General features: G+C 42.6%; 1 protein-coding gene across 1 annotated transcript in view; it reads left to right on the top strand.

Annotated features, from left to right (window-relative positions):
- The window catches only part of iglon5 (IgLON family member 5), an 86,421-nt gene that overhangs the window by 55,980 nt on the left and 14,028 nt on the right, over window positions 1–16,413 (top strand). Inside the window, exon 2 of the mRNA XM_040118192.1 lies at window positions 15,924–16,002. Coding sequence (XP_039974126.1) covers window positions 15,924–16,002 — 79 coding nt within the window. The remainder of the gene's footprint in view (window positions 1–15,923; window positions 16,003–16,413) is intronic.

Here is a 16,413-nt window from a genome sequence, read left to right as displayed (position 1 = left end):
TATCAGTATTTACATTATGATATCAGAGCTGAGGGTTGTGCAGAGGTAATATGCTCACGTGGCGATTACACCTGTGCTCTGCACGGTAGCAGGCTACAGAGAATGCACCTTTTTGTTTTCTGGTTTGGAAATTTTTACCTATCAGTGGTAAAAACTGTGTACTCGCCGAGACAAGTACAGAGAAATCTGGGAATTAAAAGTGAGCTCACCCAAAACTTAAATTCGGTTACACTTACTTTCTGTTTTACCTCCAAATAATGTGGTGTAGATCAGGCTATTCCAACCTTTTGATGAACATTTTGATCCTTTAAAGAAAAGCAAATGTTGTAAATGACATAAATTGTGAGAAGTTCCAAAAAAGAGTGTTTTTTCTTCTCAGATCGCTTCATTTGAATACGTTTTAGAGGCTATGAGATGTTTTATCCTGTTTTCTCTTCTGTAAATCATCTTATGACCCCTCAGGTTAATCCTGTGACCCCTTGAAGAAGTCCTGACCCCTAACTACCATAATGACATTGAAGCTACCTTAAAAAATTTTAACTGAGACCTTGGATGTGTTTTACTGAACAAATAATTGTTCCAAACTTTACTTCATCTGTCACCTCACATGTTCATCCATTACTGGTGCCTTCGCCCAGTTTTTGATGCCTTTAAAGCTCTCAGAGACCAACGGCAGAATGAATTACGCATTGGAATCCTGCAATGTATGTGAGTTGGATTTTAAAAAACAGAAAAGAAAACATAGATAAGGGTGTGGTACTGGTTCAAAAGATGAGGAGAGAAACACAACTTCAGGGTTGTTTTCCTTGCCTGAAGGCGCCCTTGCAGGGGAAGAGGTTTAAAGCTTCCCAGAAAGAAACGAGGCTTTGCAATTAACCATAGTGCCACTGCAAAACGAAAAAAAAGGATGGGGTGAGAGAGTGGTGGAGGAAAGAGCAAAAAGAGAAAATACATTAAAAGTGAATAGGTGATATGCGTGCTCACACTGGCTGTCTGGCTGAAGTCAGATTTGTATTTCAATGCAACACGGGAGGAAGAGAGGTTGAGGTGAGGACATATTCAGTGATGTGTGTTTTTAAAACAGGTGATGGCAGACGGTCTATCGCTGCAGCACTCAGTCTTCCTTTCTCTCTCCCTTTCCCTCTTTGTTACGCCAGAGCCCCGCCGCCAGCAGCTGCCTGCCGCACCATCTGTGGCTGCAAAGTGTCCAAAATTCATTAGGGAAGAGAGGCAAGGGGGACAAGAAGCAAAAATCCACCAGGAGAGTGACACACAGGGAGGGAAGGGAGGGGATCTGAGAGGGCAGGAGTGGACGTGGCAGCAAAAACTGACTTTTGAAGCTTTTTAATGAAACATCTCTTTCAAAAGAATGTAGAAGAGTAGTATAAAGAGAGAAAGAGCAGACGGAAAGAGATGGACTGAGAGCCCGAAAATGGAGTTAAGATGGTTGAGGTGCACTGCGAAAACGAGAGAGAAGGGAGAGATGATGCAGAGCAAAAGAGAAATGGGAGGAATGGAGTGAAGCAAATGGAGAAATGAGGCAGAGTGGAAGTGAAAACAGAGAACGGAAGCTTGAGGAGAGGAAAGCCAAAGAGGGGGAGATGTTGAGGAAGAAGAGGAGGAGGACAACTAACGGGGGGCCTCTGCGTGACAGCAAGATGTTCTTTGCGCCTGTCAAGAGTCTGACTAAAGATCAGGATTTGTGTGACACATCTGCACTAAATCTCTAACAACGACAGTCTCTCTGTCTCTGTCTTTATCTGGGGAGCCGTATCTCTCACTCTCTTTCCTCTCTTTCTCACCACATTTTTTAAATTTATATCCATTACCTACCTCTGCTCTGTCTCTCTCTTGCTTCTGTTTGAAGTTACTCCATGCTTTATTTGACAGAATCTGCAGTGATAGGTGACAAGAAGCATAGGATAGCAGATTAAATACAGCAAAGGTCCTGAACCCAAAAACACACAGGTAGAAGGATGTGTCCTGCCCATCCAAGAGGATGCTTTTGTCTCACTTTCATTTCCCTCTTTAAGGCATTTTTTCCAGGACCCCTCAGCTTTCTATTATCTTTGACCTCTACTCTGCACTTCATTGTATTTCCCCTTCCCCTCCTTGTTCTCTTACTTCCTCAGCATTCCCCGACAGCGCTTCCTCCCCGTCCGACTCTCTTTCTGTCACCTCCTCATCCTCATCCTCCCACCTTCCTTCCCAACCAGCTCTTACACCATCATGTATCTGCAGCACTGACTCATGATTCCCACGCGGCCTGCAAGGTGACAGGGATCATAGAGCTTTGTGGAACTTGTATGCTCAGATAAGCTGCTGAATTCGAGGGTGGAGAAGATCAGCTGTGGCGTTGCAGGGGAGAGAAGATGAGCAAGGAGGTGAGAAGATAACAAAGTAGGGAGGGAGAGAGAGGAGAGGAGGAAAAAGGGGTTGAGAAAAGATGGCAAAATGAGAGAAAAAGAGAGACAAGTTAGATTAGGGTGAGAGAAGCGTGGATCAGAAAAGTATATGACATGTACTGTATATACCGTTGTTGGCAGATCAATAACTGCTGCCAGCTAGTTAAGTAAGCTGACGTTTCATAGCTCAATGAGGATGAAAACACTGTGCGTCCGACCAACTTTAAATATAGTTGAACATATAGCCTTAAATATACACTTGTTGTCTCCATACATGATATCGTGCTATGGGACTGAGGCTAAAGCTGCATTCCCTTGACTAAAATTCTGCATGCTCACCAGCTGAATGTTCCAAGTAGAAGATAAAAATAAACAAACAGCATTGTTCTCTTATTTCAGTGTAGAGATTGTTAGTATTGTAAGTGTGATAAGAAAAAATGTGCAATTGGACGGTAATTTTGTTCTAACAAAAATTCTGTTTGGCTGCTTCATTTACATAGCCTGCTTGTTCGTATTTTCAAAAAGTATATTTACATTTTTAATGTTACAAGACAAAAGGCTTTGGGTATGAGCAGTAACCAATGTGTTTGGTAAAGTCACTGCTAACACCAGTACAGTTAGCTGGTGTTGCTTGAGGATAAACCTCCCAAAATCCAGTTAAGAGCAGGACAGAGCTGCTAACATTAGCCTCGGCTCTAATAGCGTCCAGGACCTGCTTCCACATGGATATGCTGCTTTTTTAAATGTAGTTAGTTAAGCTCCATGGCCTTAGAAGTAACACTTTGTTACTAATGTAGACAGTGAGCTAGTTAGCCAAACATGCTAATGTGGCGCCTTAAGTTAGAGCAGGATACACCTACTGTCTTATGCATTCCTCACACTTTTCCTCTTCTGCTTTTGGTTTTGGAAAGACAAAAGACGCCACCCTCCAAACATTTTAAATAGAGAGTATCACTACAACCCCAGTGCACACACTGCTTCAGCTTGTGGAGAAATCCTAAGCTTGACAGACCTGCTGTGCCAAATTATGGTTGCTAAGTTATGATTGAACAATCACTGCTCCGGGGAGAAGTTTAGCCAACAGTCAACCGTCAATCCATAAGCACACATGGCTTCTGCATGCAAGCTCACAACATGTTGTATGCAAACATCAACTGTGTACCCTATGGGCAACAACATAGATAACAGAGATTGACAGCCATACACTCAAACACAGACTAAAAGAATTATGCAAATAAAAATATAGAACTACATAGAAAGAAATAAGGAGAAAACGGCTTGAGGAAAGCATCAAAATTCATTTAGATTCTGACAATGTGCCCAGCTCAGTGCATAAGGGCTTAAACTGAGTCCCCCCTGATAAAAGTACAGCTGACAACTGCTGGAGGAAGTAAAACATTAGGTTAGAGGTGTGAGGTCAGAAAAGGTCTTTAACAAACAAGGATGAGCTGCTGCTTCAAGCGTTCTCCCTTTTTTTCTTCTTCTTTTCTTACACCTTCTTACATTTTTAATGCTGTAAAAAGATGCTCGACATGACGTGACATCACAAGAGTTGCTAACAATATCTTTTAGCTCTGTACCGTACGAAATAAACACTCTTGTTTTCAGATCATCAAAAACAACTGGCAGAGAGCTTTGGGTTTTTTTTTCTAGACTCGCCAATATGCTCCAAGGCCGAACAATTTTACAGGGAGAAATTCAGTGTAGACTATATAAAGATAGACATTTTTCAGTCGACACTAGCCTCAGTAGCACAAAATGCATGGCAGGTTAAGAAAATGCAGTGTTTCAGGGACATAAGTAATGTTTTTTCCATCTGACATCTCAGTCTCTGCTCTAACGGTGTAGTTCTAGGAGCCACACGAAATCACCAGCTTTAATAGACGTAGATGAGGCAGATTGCGGCAAAGTGGGTACACCAAAAAAAGTCAATTACTTCACAAAAAATAACTCCTGGAACACACTCAACATCACAGATTCATGATAAGCTACATAACAATGAAAAAGAATCCAGGGGTGGATTTTTCCTTGAAAATATTCACCTAATCTTCACCATCATCTTCTCTTTGTTCAAAAAGTTTTAAGTCTTAAGTCTCTGAATATAATGACTCAGGCACAATCATGTCTTGCTGGAGGTTAATTTACGTTTCAGGGGGTTTATTTTAATCCTTTACTCCAGACTCTTGTGCAAATGTAGGAAATAAACATCTGGCTAATGTTTGTCGAGTCATTTGTGGATGAAGTCGATGCCGATGCAGTATGGAGTGAGGGAGGATAATGAGACAGCTTGTAAAAAGGTTAGAAATTATGTGTTAAGAAGTGATCTTGCTATGACACATTCACTTGCTCACTTGCTGAGTAGTAATAATCAACGACAAGTAAATTAAAGAAGCTGTATGATAGCTGTCTTTAATGTGTTTTACATGAAACTTGCGCTATATAAAATTTTGATACATTAGCCTGTATCTTAAAGAAGGATACTTCTATTTCCACTTTATAGTTTCTGTAAGTTTTGTAGTCTTTTATGGAAATATTCCTTACACGATAGCATAAGCTTTCACTTGAGCAAGAGTCACTGGCATAATCATAGCAATCATAATCATATCAAATAAGTGCCAGAGAGATTAGATAGCCATTGAGTAGCATGTCGCACAGCTTTTCCGATTAAATGTCCCAGCGCATGTAAACACCAGACATCACATCCCATGTAAATAATTCACCCGAAATCTTGAATCGTAAGGATTTCAACCAGAATGAAAAATTGTGCACGTAACCGCAGCTAATGAATCCCCAGGTTTTTTGCTGTGGTTATTGACAGTTACAGCTTTATATATGAATGCAATACCTATTACTATTATAGTTTTGTCTGCATATATGCATAAGGAATGTCTGCCGTCTTCACATGCTTGCATGTGCTTGTGGCACAGTAGTAAAATTGTTTTTGCAGCTCATGCACACATGAGAGAGAGGGAAGCCAGAGATCATTTTCAGTGCTCCACATGAAGGAGCATTAATCCAATTCAAACAGCTCCAAGGAGACGGCCCTCTAATAACTTATGGTGACTTAGGAGTTTGTTTATGTTTGTAACAGTGCACTGAAAGATTAATAACCTCCACAAAAGGAGTTATACAACCCTTTCTGTGAAAAACACAATAAAAAAACACAGAAGAAACTGATGTGTAGAGATAAATTAAAGGTAAATTAGCCAGTGGCATTGTATTTAATTACACATTACTTCTGTCGCAGCTTTAGTTATGCCCCTGATTTCCTCATATTCCTCGATAGCCTCTGGGTTTGGTGAAACAGCTTCATCGGGAACATGAGCCAGCAGATTAGTCAGTGGCTCAGTCCACCAAGGCTGACATAAACTCATAGCTTAGCTTCGCCCCAAGTAACTGGCTGCACGCTTGTTTCCTCCTCAAACAGACTATGACACATTAATTCACGTTTACCTATCTTCTCATCTCTCACTTTTTGATTTTCAGTATTTGTTCTGCATGTCATACATGAGACCCCTCTCACTTCTGATCAGCTGCAAAGATTAAATGGGCTCTCTATTGATTGTTTTTTTCTAATGCACTGGCCCTTTCAAAGAGATACCAAAAGCATGTCACCACCCAGGCTGAAAGAAGGGGTTGGAGGGTGAAAAGGGAGGGACTCTCATCTTCAAAGTGGGGTATTTTTAACTCAGAGGGCCTCCCCGCTCAACAAGATGAAAAGAGCAACAAGGGAGCATGTGAGCATGACTGTAATGCTGTCGAGGGAATGGGAAGGGGCTTTTCTGTAATTGAGCAGCGGCAGCTCGCTGATGGTGCCAAAAGCTAGCCGGGGTGTCATGTGCCTTCCATCTGGTGCAAGACAAGTATGCAGAGAGAAACAGAAGGGAACTCCAAGATTTGGTGAAGGAGAATACACTCTAACTTAGTGAACCAGGTAGCCCGCAAACATAGCCCAGAAAGGGGAAATGACGTCAACCAAACTCAATCCAACTTACAGACCAAGGCCTGAGCTTGTGGTGGCGCTTTGAATGTCTGCCATGGGCTCTCCAGCACAGCTGTAGCCAAACAAAACTGGTTTTTGGCTGTGTGTGCCGAGTCGCAGCAGTGGAGGAACAATGGCAAGAGCTGCTGCGATTCAGAATGCAAATGAACCCCATCCACAGCTGTAAGGATGGCGGTGGGCACAGTCAGGCGGAATCCAACTGCACACAAACAGACAGAAGTATGCAAACACATGCAAAAAAAACACACACTTAAACTCTCTCTCTCTCTCTCTGACTCGCACACACACACACACACACACACACACACACACACAGTAACCGCAAACACAAACTCAAAAACACAAGCAGCAAATAGATTTACACAAGCTTCCAAATACATATATGCACATTCTCTCTCTCTCTCGCTATCACTCGCTCTCTCTCACACACACATACACACACGCACACACACACGTACACGTACACACTCACACACTGATGCGTACTTCATCTGTACTTGCCAGCGTCTTAGTGCACTGCACCATGCCTCCCTCCTCCCTTTTTTCCTCCTTCTCCCATTCCATCCCTCAGGAGCTCCCTCCTAAGCAGGTGTTAGCTGATTTCTGTTCCCTCAGGTAATTCTGTTTTGTTCTTTGCAGCAAGTACTGCTGCTGTGAATTATCCTGACAGCACCTTACTCCTGGGCTCTGACCCTCGCCTTCTCCCCCCTCCTGCCCCCAGCTCTTTTCCTTCTCTTTCGCCGTACCCTGCGCCTCCATCCTCACTTCCCCCGCCTGGATCTCCTCCTTTCATCCTCACTCTCTCGCCACCCCCTGTAGTGCAGGCAGCAAGACCCCTGGATGAGCAGCCCAGTGGTCCTGAACAACACATCGGCCCGCACACACACACACACACACATAAAAACACACACACACACAAACAAATACTGAGATGGACTTGCACACGCTCAAAAACTGTTCACTCAAACATAATATTCATATGTGCATGAATTCATGGATGCGCACATGTGCTTAGATATAACCCAGGTGCACTTGAAACCATCACATTCAAGTAATTAGTGCATCACTGAACTTGAAGTGTGTTGATGTGAAAATGTTCCTTCTCTCCTGTAACCAAAATGTTGTTCCCTCTTATTTTGCTGTATGCAAAAGGCACAGACAAAGAATAACTTATTTTAGATTGCTCATTACCATGGTGGCCTCAGACAGCGGCTAATTGCCCTCCATTCAGTCATCACAATTAACTGGTCTTATTACTCTGTTTGAGTATATAACATATTTTGCATACTTCCACAGAAATACGTCATTATCAGTATGAAATGAATGGGGGGGATAAACTAAGTCAGTGTTGGTGCTGTCAAGGCTTACGCATGCCAGAAAATCTAAACAAAAGCTAAATTAGATCTTTTATTCATCTCCACATTGATTCAAGACTTTGTTCAAAATTCACTGAATGCATTTTCAGCACATCATCTTTTGTCTTTGATGGAAATTGCATGATTTCAGCTCTTTCAGTGTAAGTTAATGTCCAGATTAACAACATTGGCACTCATTCTCGAGCTCTTGTTAAACGCTTTTTGTCTCATTTGTCCTACTTTTCAAGTGTGTCATGAATGACCATTGGCAGCTTGTATTGTCTGGTCCACCATGTCATACACATACTGCCCAGCACTCAGCTGACTTTTTGACGCCTCATTCTTTTTTGACTCCACTTTACAGCCAATGGTCCTATCGAAAATAACTGCTCCCATGCTATTACACTCCTTTGTCTCCTGTCACTATTGCCCAGTAATTGCTGTTTTTATTGTAGCCTCTTAGAGGCTCAAGTGTAAACTATAGGGTAAGCCCTGCCACTGTGCTGGAAGCTTAACTGCATGGCTGGAATTATTTGATCAGTCTCACTGCATCTGACAAAGGTCCTATAAACAATAAGAATATGGAATACCAGAGCAATTTCACTTTTTTATGATGCAGTTGTATTATTTATTTGTATTTTGTATATGTATTTTGACAATTATGGTATAAGACTGTGTAATAATTCAATATTATGGTTTATAGACTTCAAGTTTTATTACCTCTTGTTGATATGATCATATTGTCTTATTATTTTACACAATTCTGTTGTCCAAATCAGTGATTCCATGCAAATCATGGTTAAACATTAATAAAAAAAATTGTTATTGAAATGTTCATTGTGTTAAACAGTAACCTGATTGTTTTTATGTGCTTTTTCAAATCTGTCCTTCCTAGAAAAGTGACGGCATCGGTCGTTTCAGTAAATGGACAAAAATAACTTATGTTAACATTAAAGTGACAGAGTTCTCTGCCGAAATTATAGCTCTTGTCCTTCAGGAGGAAGAAGTTCATTTCATGTTTCTTTTAACTATGACATTTATCTTTTCCTGTTGTTTTTGTGCCCAAACATAACCAAACCTTAACCATAGAGGTGTCAGATCAGAAAACAATTTTATTTGTGCAACAGGTTTTGTTAAGCAAATTATGTTGTCAAGCTATCATGTCAGTTACGAAGCCTTTATGTTTTCATTCAGTTTGGGGAACTTACTTGATATTTTGTATTGCCATATGCAACATGGCCATAGGAAGACACTACTCAACAATCAGGGGTGGTATGGCATCAAGAAATGTAGGAATGGAAGTTGAGGAGAAGATTGCTAGCATGCAAATGTCCAGAAGATATAAAGAATGCAGGTTTCATGGTATTGAAACACTACAGAGGACCTTTAAAAATAATACATATTTTTATCATTATGTCCATGAAAATAGACATGAATACAGGACAATGAGGTGCTAATATTTCAGCCCATTCATGTATTGTGCCTCTACTGTATGCGTTTACCATAACTTGACACTAAAATGGGAATTTACAACTCAGATTTGCTCAGTATCACAGACTGCAGCATGCCGCTGTATTATATTCCTTTTTGCTGCTTATAAAGTATGTTATTGTCAGAGGATGTCAGATGCAGAGCTACTTGGAGTGAATCAGTATTTTAAGCTTCTCCTTTAAAGCAGTGACAGCACTTGCCCACAAATCTGTCAAATTACCAGTGCACAGGGTGTATTTAGGGGAGTCTACAAGGCCTTGTGTAAAGGCGGGCGTGTGTGTGTGTGTGTGTGTGTGTACTCACTGGGAAAGGAAGTAACAGTTTAACTACTGTATTGATTTCAACAGTGCTAAGGGGTTTAGGCATCAGTCCAAGGAAAATGGGGGGTAAAAGAAAGTGGAGTGGGGCTCGTCCCTGGTTTTAGCACGCTCGGCTTTCTTCCCGGCCACGCTTGATTCAATGGCAAAGATCTGTGGCTGCCCATTGAAGTTGTACAACTGCTGCATTGAGAGCTGTATGGCTCTCTGCACTCTGCAGTGCTCTATTGATTGATGTGTGAAGAAGGATTAGTGTGTGGGAGGGAGACGAGGGGAGGGAAAGAGAGGAGGAGATTTTGAATGGGAGGGGACCAGAGGCAGAATTGTGGATGCAGCGTGTGTACAGTAAAAAGGGGCAGATGTCACATCTTTGGTAAGGCCAAGTTAGACACCCGAGGGGGATGCCCTGCTTTTCTGTAAACGCTGATCGTTTTGGCATGCTTGTGAGTGTTAGCAGTTGTATATTTGTCAGAATAGTAGGAACGTGCCAGTCCTGTGAGGCCAGCCAAATATATGACCTTGAATGATGAGCAGCTAAATGTCCAACCAGTCCTCTTGTTGCCTCAGAACAAGGTCACCAGAGCAGTTAATGTTGAAATAAGCTAAGATCACATAAACACTTATTTCTTTCCTTCCACCACATTTCTCCAGCAGGAAAAAACATCTTTGGTTTAGGGGGCGGGCGGGGGGTGACATTACCAGACAGATTCAAAACAATTCATTCACTGTGACTTCTCTGACATTTCTTAGATTTCCTGTCAAGTGGAATCCTGCCAACAACCATTTTGCTTCACCAGCAATTGTGAAAAGCAGGCGACCTGCATATCCATCTTGTTGTGCTGTTGAGCGAGGCATCCAAGTGGTTTCTCACTTCTTGCCCATCACTCTTCTCCTGCTCTCCCGTTGTTCTGTCCCTAACAGGTGGTGCTGAGGGTGGAGGGAGCCAGAGATTTCATCGATAGGGAGTAGAGGGGGCTGAATAAGTAGTGGAATGAAGAGGAAGACGAGAACGGGGGAGGGCAGGAAGATAGGGCTTAAATGAGGTGGACATGGGGTTGGTTTTGGGCCATCCAGAGTTAATGGGATCAGACGAGGAAGAGAAAGGGATATCTGTGCCGGTTAATGTTTAATCCCTCACCCCCAACCCCTTGTCTCCTGCCTGGGGCTCCCAGCATCTGATAATCCTTAGGCTGCCTCTCCTCATCATCAAGGTGTCGGAGGGAAGTGTCTCTGTAAATATTTAATTGGCTGCAGTATCCCGGTGTTAATTATGCGGGTGTGTCTTTCCTTTGCTTTGCTCTCTGCCCCAGCATTACTGACTGTGTCTTTGCACTGTTCTCTCCTCTTCATATTGATGCTACTCTATTGTTCCTTTTGTAACTGCTACTACTAAACACCAACAGTGCTATTATCATCTAATACTACTATAACTGTATAACTACCACTACTGGTACTGCTTCTACTGCTGCGGCTCCAAAACATCCAGTAATTCCATATCCCACTACAGTGTTTCCTCACTCTGAATGACTTTTCTTTCAGGACATCACCTTGCCCTCGCTATCCATTTTCGCCTCTGCTTTCCAACCTTGTACTATGCCTCTCTCCTTCTCTTTTCAGATTCAAAACCACAGTAGCATCCGTTAAAATGGATTCTTGTTAGGAGTTTCACTATAGTCTTTGCCGTTATCCGTTTTGACGCAAATCATGCTTTCAGAAGTAGCTTTCCGTCATCTCTGTGTTTATTTGATCGTCAAGGGCAATGCGAAATAGATGAACAGTACAAAGAAACCTTTGCAAGGACTGCACTGGCTAAAGTTGTACAGCTCAATAGAGATCTGCACATAAGTGTCTGCCAGTAGCAAGTGTAATTACAAACAGGCGCATGTAAAAGTCAAGAGAATACAAATCACATAATAGATGTCTTGTGGGTGCCGAGGATACAGCCTTGCAACGCGTTTACAGACAAAAGACACAATGCAGGAAAGCACAAAGGCAAAAACACTGGACCACAAGTGTAGGGAATTATCTGAATGTCTACCTATGGACCAACAATAGATAAAGTGTTATCCACAGATGAGCAAAACAGATTTCTGCTTTTGGAGGGTGTAGAACAGCGGAACTGAACAGCAAAGGAAGAACTACAGTAAATATAAAAGTATATATAATAGTCTGTCAGCCCAGTAGTTTCCTGTGTGTAATCCCATAGGCATGTCCATAAAATTTTATCCTCTTAAAAATCCCCGACAAATTTCAACCCAAGGCTCAATACTGTGTGCACAGAAAGGCTTGAGGGGGGTCATTTGGACAGCGTACACAGTGTGTATGTATGTGTGTGTCTGTGCGTGTACGTGTGTGTGCGTGGAGGTGGGGTTCCATTTGTGTGCCAAAACAGCAGGTCATAGCAAGGACAAGATACCAGTAGCCAGGAGAGAGTGTAGCTGCTAAAGACAACAGTGAGCAGTGAAATTCAATATGCCGGTAGCCACGCCAACACCAGGGGCCACTGCAGTGATCACTACCAGCATGGTTCCAAATGGTTATTTATCATGTCCGCTCAGTTGTGTTTTATATAGGCTCAGGATTTTTCACTCCTATAAACAAATCCATTCTTACTTTAGTAAAGTAAAGTACCGAAGCAGTAAAGACGAGAAGCTTGTTTTGTTTTTTTGCTTTCCTGTTGATAAGAATCCAGCTTTCTGGAGTGTCAACGGGAAAAAACTCCTGAATCCTCCTGGTGGGCGCAGTTCATCAGCCTGCACGCTGAGCCCCAGGAGGTAGCAGACAAAAAGGAGAATTTGAGATAGTGATCAATAAAGCCAAAAGTAGCCCAGAATTTGAGAGAGCTGTCTGAAGGATCTGTTTTGGCCATGCAACACCATGCTGGCTGCAGTCTGGAGTCATTATTGTTCTGTTTGATCATGTCCGTTGTGTTTGGCTGGCTAGATTTGAATTAATTGCCCGAAAAGGATAAATAATGTGGATTACATCAAAGGGAGAGAGACATGTTGTCATTAAGCCAGATGATGTTTACATTTTGTTGTTTTATGCCCCCACTCCCACTCACCCATAAAAGAGATGCTGCAGATGCACACTTTATAGTCCTTTATCCGTAGAGGCAATAACCATTTACCTCCATATACATATTACAGTTTTATTACAGTATGATTGCGTTGGCTTTGGCTCTATAGCAGCATGGCTCTTGGGATGGAAATGTTGGTCAGTCAGTCCCACAGTGTGGTCCAGACTAAAATATCTTTGCATTATCGGATGGATTGCCATTCAATTTTGGTACAGATATCAACGATGCACAGAGGATGAATTCAAATGACCTCCGTTATCTCTTACCTATATTAACTTATCTTCCCATATCAGTGCATGTTTTCACGATTGTTTCAATTTGCTGTCGTCAACCTTAACTTTAAATCTACAGCCAGCTCTAGCCATATAGCCGGTTGACATTCCCGAGGACTGGGTTTGTATGTTTCCAGGTCTGCATTAGGTTTTCGTTATCGTCTTGTGCCGAAACATAGTCCAGCTGTCAAGCAAATGATAATATTTGATTGATTCTCACTCAGTGCTTTGCTCCAAGTAGGGGGGAAGAAAAGGGAGCGTGAACCTCAAAACTGTCCTGAGGTCACCCTTGTGTCAGGAGAGAGGTGGTCTCCCCTCTCTAAATACAGACGGTGGTCCTGTTTGTTTGTTCTACACAAGCTGCTGATTTCCACAACATAAATCTTGGGTGAGGACCTTAACCTGTGCAAAGGTCAAAGCCACAAGTTCACTTTGCACTGAGCAGTCAGACCTCAACAGAAGTCCAAAAGGGTTATAGAGTAGGGGGTGTGTCCATGCGTGAAGGAGAGTGGATGCAAAATATTTGTGTATGTGTGCATTTCCCTGTGTGTATTTTGACATGTGTGTGTCTAGTCATATTTGTATTTCCCATGGGGAATGTGAAGAGAATCTTTGGTGTGTTCGCTGCCACAGTGAACTCAGACAAACCTTCATCTCAGCTGGTTTAGCTCATCGATGAGTGTGTTTGCATGTGTGTGTGTGTGTGTGTGTGTGTGTGTGTAATCTTGCACGTCTGTGATCGGTCCTGTGGTTCAGTGTGTGAGAGGAAGTCTAGGCTGAACGCGTTGACCTGGTTATCATGTTGTGCGGCGCCTGGGAGTGGAGGCAGGGTGATACAGGTTTTAGAATGCGAGGTGCCAATCGAACTGTGAAAATGGGAATTGAGTAGGGAAATGGGAATAGCTCCCCACTGGTTTGTAACCTTCGCAATGTTGTTTGGAGCATTCAGCGTATGCATACATCATTCATTCAATCAAAATGTGTGTGTGTGTGTGTGTGTGTGTGTGTGTGTGTGTGTGTGTGTGTGTGTGTGTGTGTGTGTGTGTGTGTGTGTGTGTGTGTGTGTGTGTGTGTTGCGTTTGTGTCTCAGTGGCTACATTATGTGATAGAGAGCGTCTTTTCTCTACGTGTGTGTCTGTAATTGCATATGTGGGCTAGTGTGTATTTATGACAGCATGTCACACCCGTCTCCAAGCCCCAAGCCCTGGAACTGAATTGAATTAACCTAAATAAAGTCTAGAGTACAGAACACTTGAAAGGGAACAGCTGAGGGCTTGAGCTGAGGACTGTCTGCGTCTAAGTAAGAAAGCATGGGAACAGCGATGCTGTGCAACATTACACCATAGTAAAAACCACAGATAAACGAAAGCTTATGACGTTTTCGAACATTGGACACAATGGTTAATGTGCTACACCCCTCCCCCCAAGGCTTTCAGAGAGAGATAGATGGAGCCAGTTCTGGCATTCTTGGCCGGCCTAGATAGCACAGCAACAGTGGCGGCAGCAACACCCATTAATGCGATTACAGTTTTTAGCAGGAGATTTTCGGGGGCTAGTTTTCTTTTGAGGCGTCATTAGTTTGTCCTTTTTTTTGCTCTGCACCGGTATGTCAGAAAACAAATGTACACATTCACACCCATGAGCAACAGACACCTAGATACTGTAACCGCTTCTATACACACCCATGAGCAACACATGCACTGGTGCACACACTTAATCACACACACATGAATATATGAATAAACAACCATGAATATAGCCTATATTTACCATGGCATATCCACATAGTTATGCCAGCCCACACTTTTACATTCAAAAACACGCAGAAAAAGAGAACAGGCATAATTAGTCTTTATTCAAGAGATGTTAAATTATTATTTATTGTAGTTGGCACTTCTCGGGACTTTCTGCTATGCAGATTGAAAACCTTTTGAATAGTAATCCATCATGTGTATTATAATTCTGAAGCCTCTCTCATTATTCTTTGTAATCAAACCCTGAGTCTTCTTTTAATTTAAAGCCCACATTTCCTATCCATTAATTGGTACATTGCCAATCATTTGGGGTCTCATCTCTTAGCATTCCCATTTGGCATGCTCAACATGTCTTTAACTTTGTGCGAGCTATTTAAAAAACCTTGAGCTGCTTCTTAGATCCTGGCTGCAGCAGCTTTGTCTCATAAAGTCACCATTTATTAAACCTCAAGGCTAGACTGCAGCAACCCACAACCTATTGAGATATTGAGGTCATCTTACAGAGCGAGAAAGAGATTGTCTGAGATGGAGGGAGGACACAAGCCGAGGTATCTGGTGTCATGCTGTGATTTGGCAGAGTTTAGATGGACAGAGCCAGGTGTCTTACTGGGGATTGGCCTGCCTCAGTTGGCAATATCACTGCCAGCATATAAGGTCTTTGGTTATCTTCGTTCTCAGTCCAAGCAAGTTCCCAAAAATGACTTCAAACTGTTTTAAAGTTTTTCTTCTTGTGTCAAACACACATCACGGATGCCAAGTTTGTATTTCCTCTTCACCTAATGGCTCTCAGGATGTGTGTCTGTTCTCGTGTCTTTGTGCAATTGTAAGCATGTGTCTCTGTTCTGTGAGTGTGTGCATGTGTGTATTGGTAGGCAGGATGAGCATCCCTTCTGTTACCGTTTCTGTCCCTTCATTTCACGCTCCGGCAGCTCCGCGTGAATCCCCTTCCCTTGGCTCATTATCAGTGCTGTTCAATGAACGCGCATCCCACCAGAATGCAGGGTAAAACCAAATCATTATTCAAGTATGGGGGTCAGTGCAGACATTGTGACTCTTTTGCTTAGTATATTTATTACTTTCCCTTCAGAAATAAGTAAGCAGGATGCAGAGTACATCCCTGCCCATCCTGATTTGGTGAGGTGGTCTGTGCCCATGTAAATGACCTGCGATTGATGAACACCAGCGGCACTAGCATTTGGGGCCATTACTGGATGCTCATTGGTGTCCTCTCTCGTTTTTCTTGGCAGGGTCCAGTTTGCACGGAGCGGAATTCGGACACCTGCCGGACAACATTACAGTGTTGGAAGGAGAAAGCGTCACTTTGAGGTAACTCTTGATCCTACACCTGTACCTTCTAATTACATGAAAAACATGTTTGTCCCCCCCAACCCCTCAACTGTCGTGCAGTTTAATTGCCAATTTTCTGTCACATAACTCCCACATTGTGCCATCTTTTCCAGCTTTGTTTTCCCTACAGCTAATTAAATAATAATACCAGTCAGATGTCGCTGGAGTCGTCCAGTCTGTCTACAATCACCTTTTCTTTTTACTTAGATATAACAATAATGATGCACAGGTCAGCTCGGTGGGTGGACTTCCTCTGCATCCAACCACACCTGCCTAACTGTGAGTGATAAAGTAGAAATCACAGCTTTCCCCAGATCCCAACCAAGCAGAAAAACCGCCACCTTGCTTTTTCCCCTTCGTCTGGATTGGACCTGGCTTGGCAGTACACTC

The sequence above is a fragment of the Xiphias gladius genome, chromosome 22 (assembly GCF_016859285.1).
Source record: "Xiphias gladius isolate SHS-SW01 ecotype Sanya breed wild chromosome 22, ASM1685928v1, whole genome shotgun sequence".
NCBI classification, from domain to species: domain Eukaryota; kingdom Metazoa; phylum Chordata; class Actinopteri; order Istiophoriformes; family Xiphiidae; genus Xiphias; species Xiphias gladius.
Note: the sequence above shows the minus strand (reverse complement) of the source record. Positions and strands in the feature narration are given on the sequence as shown.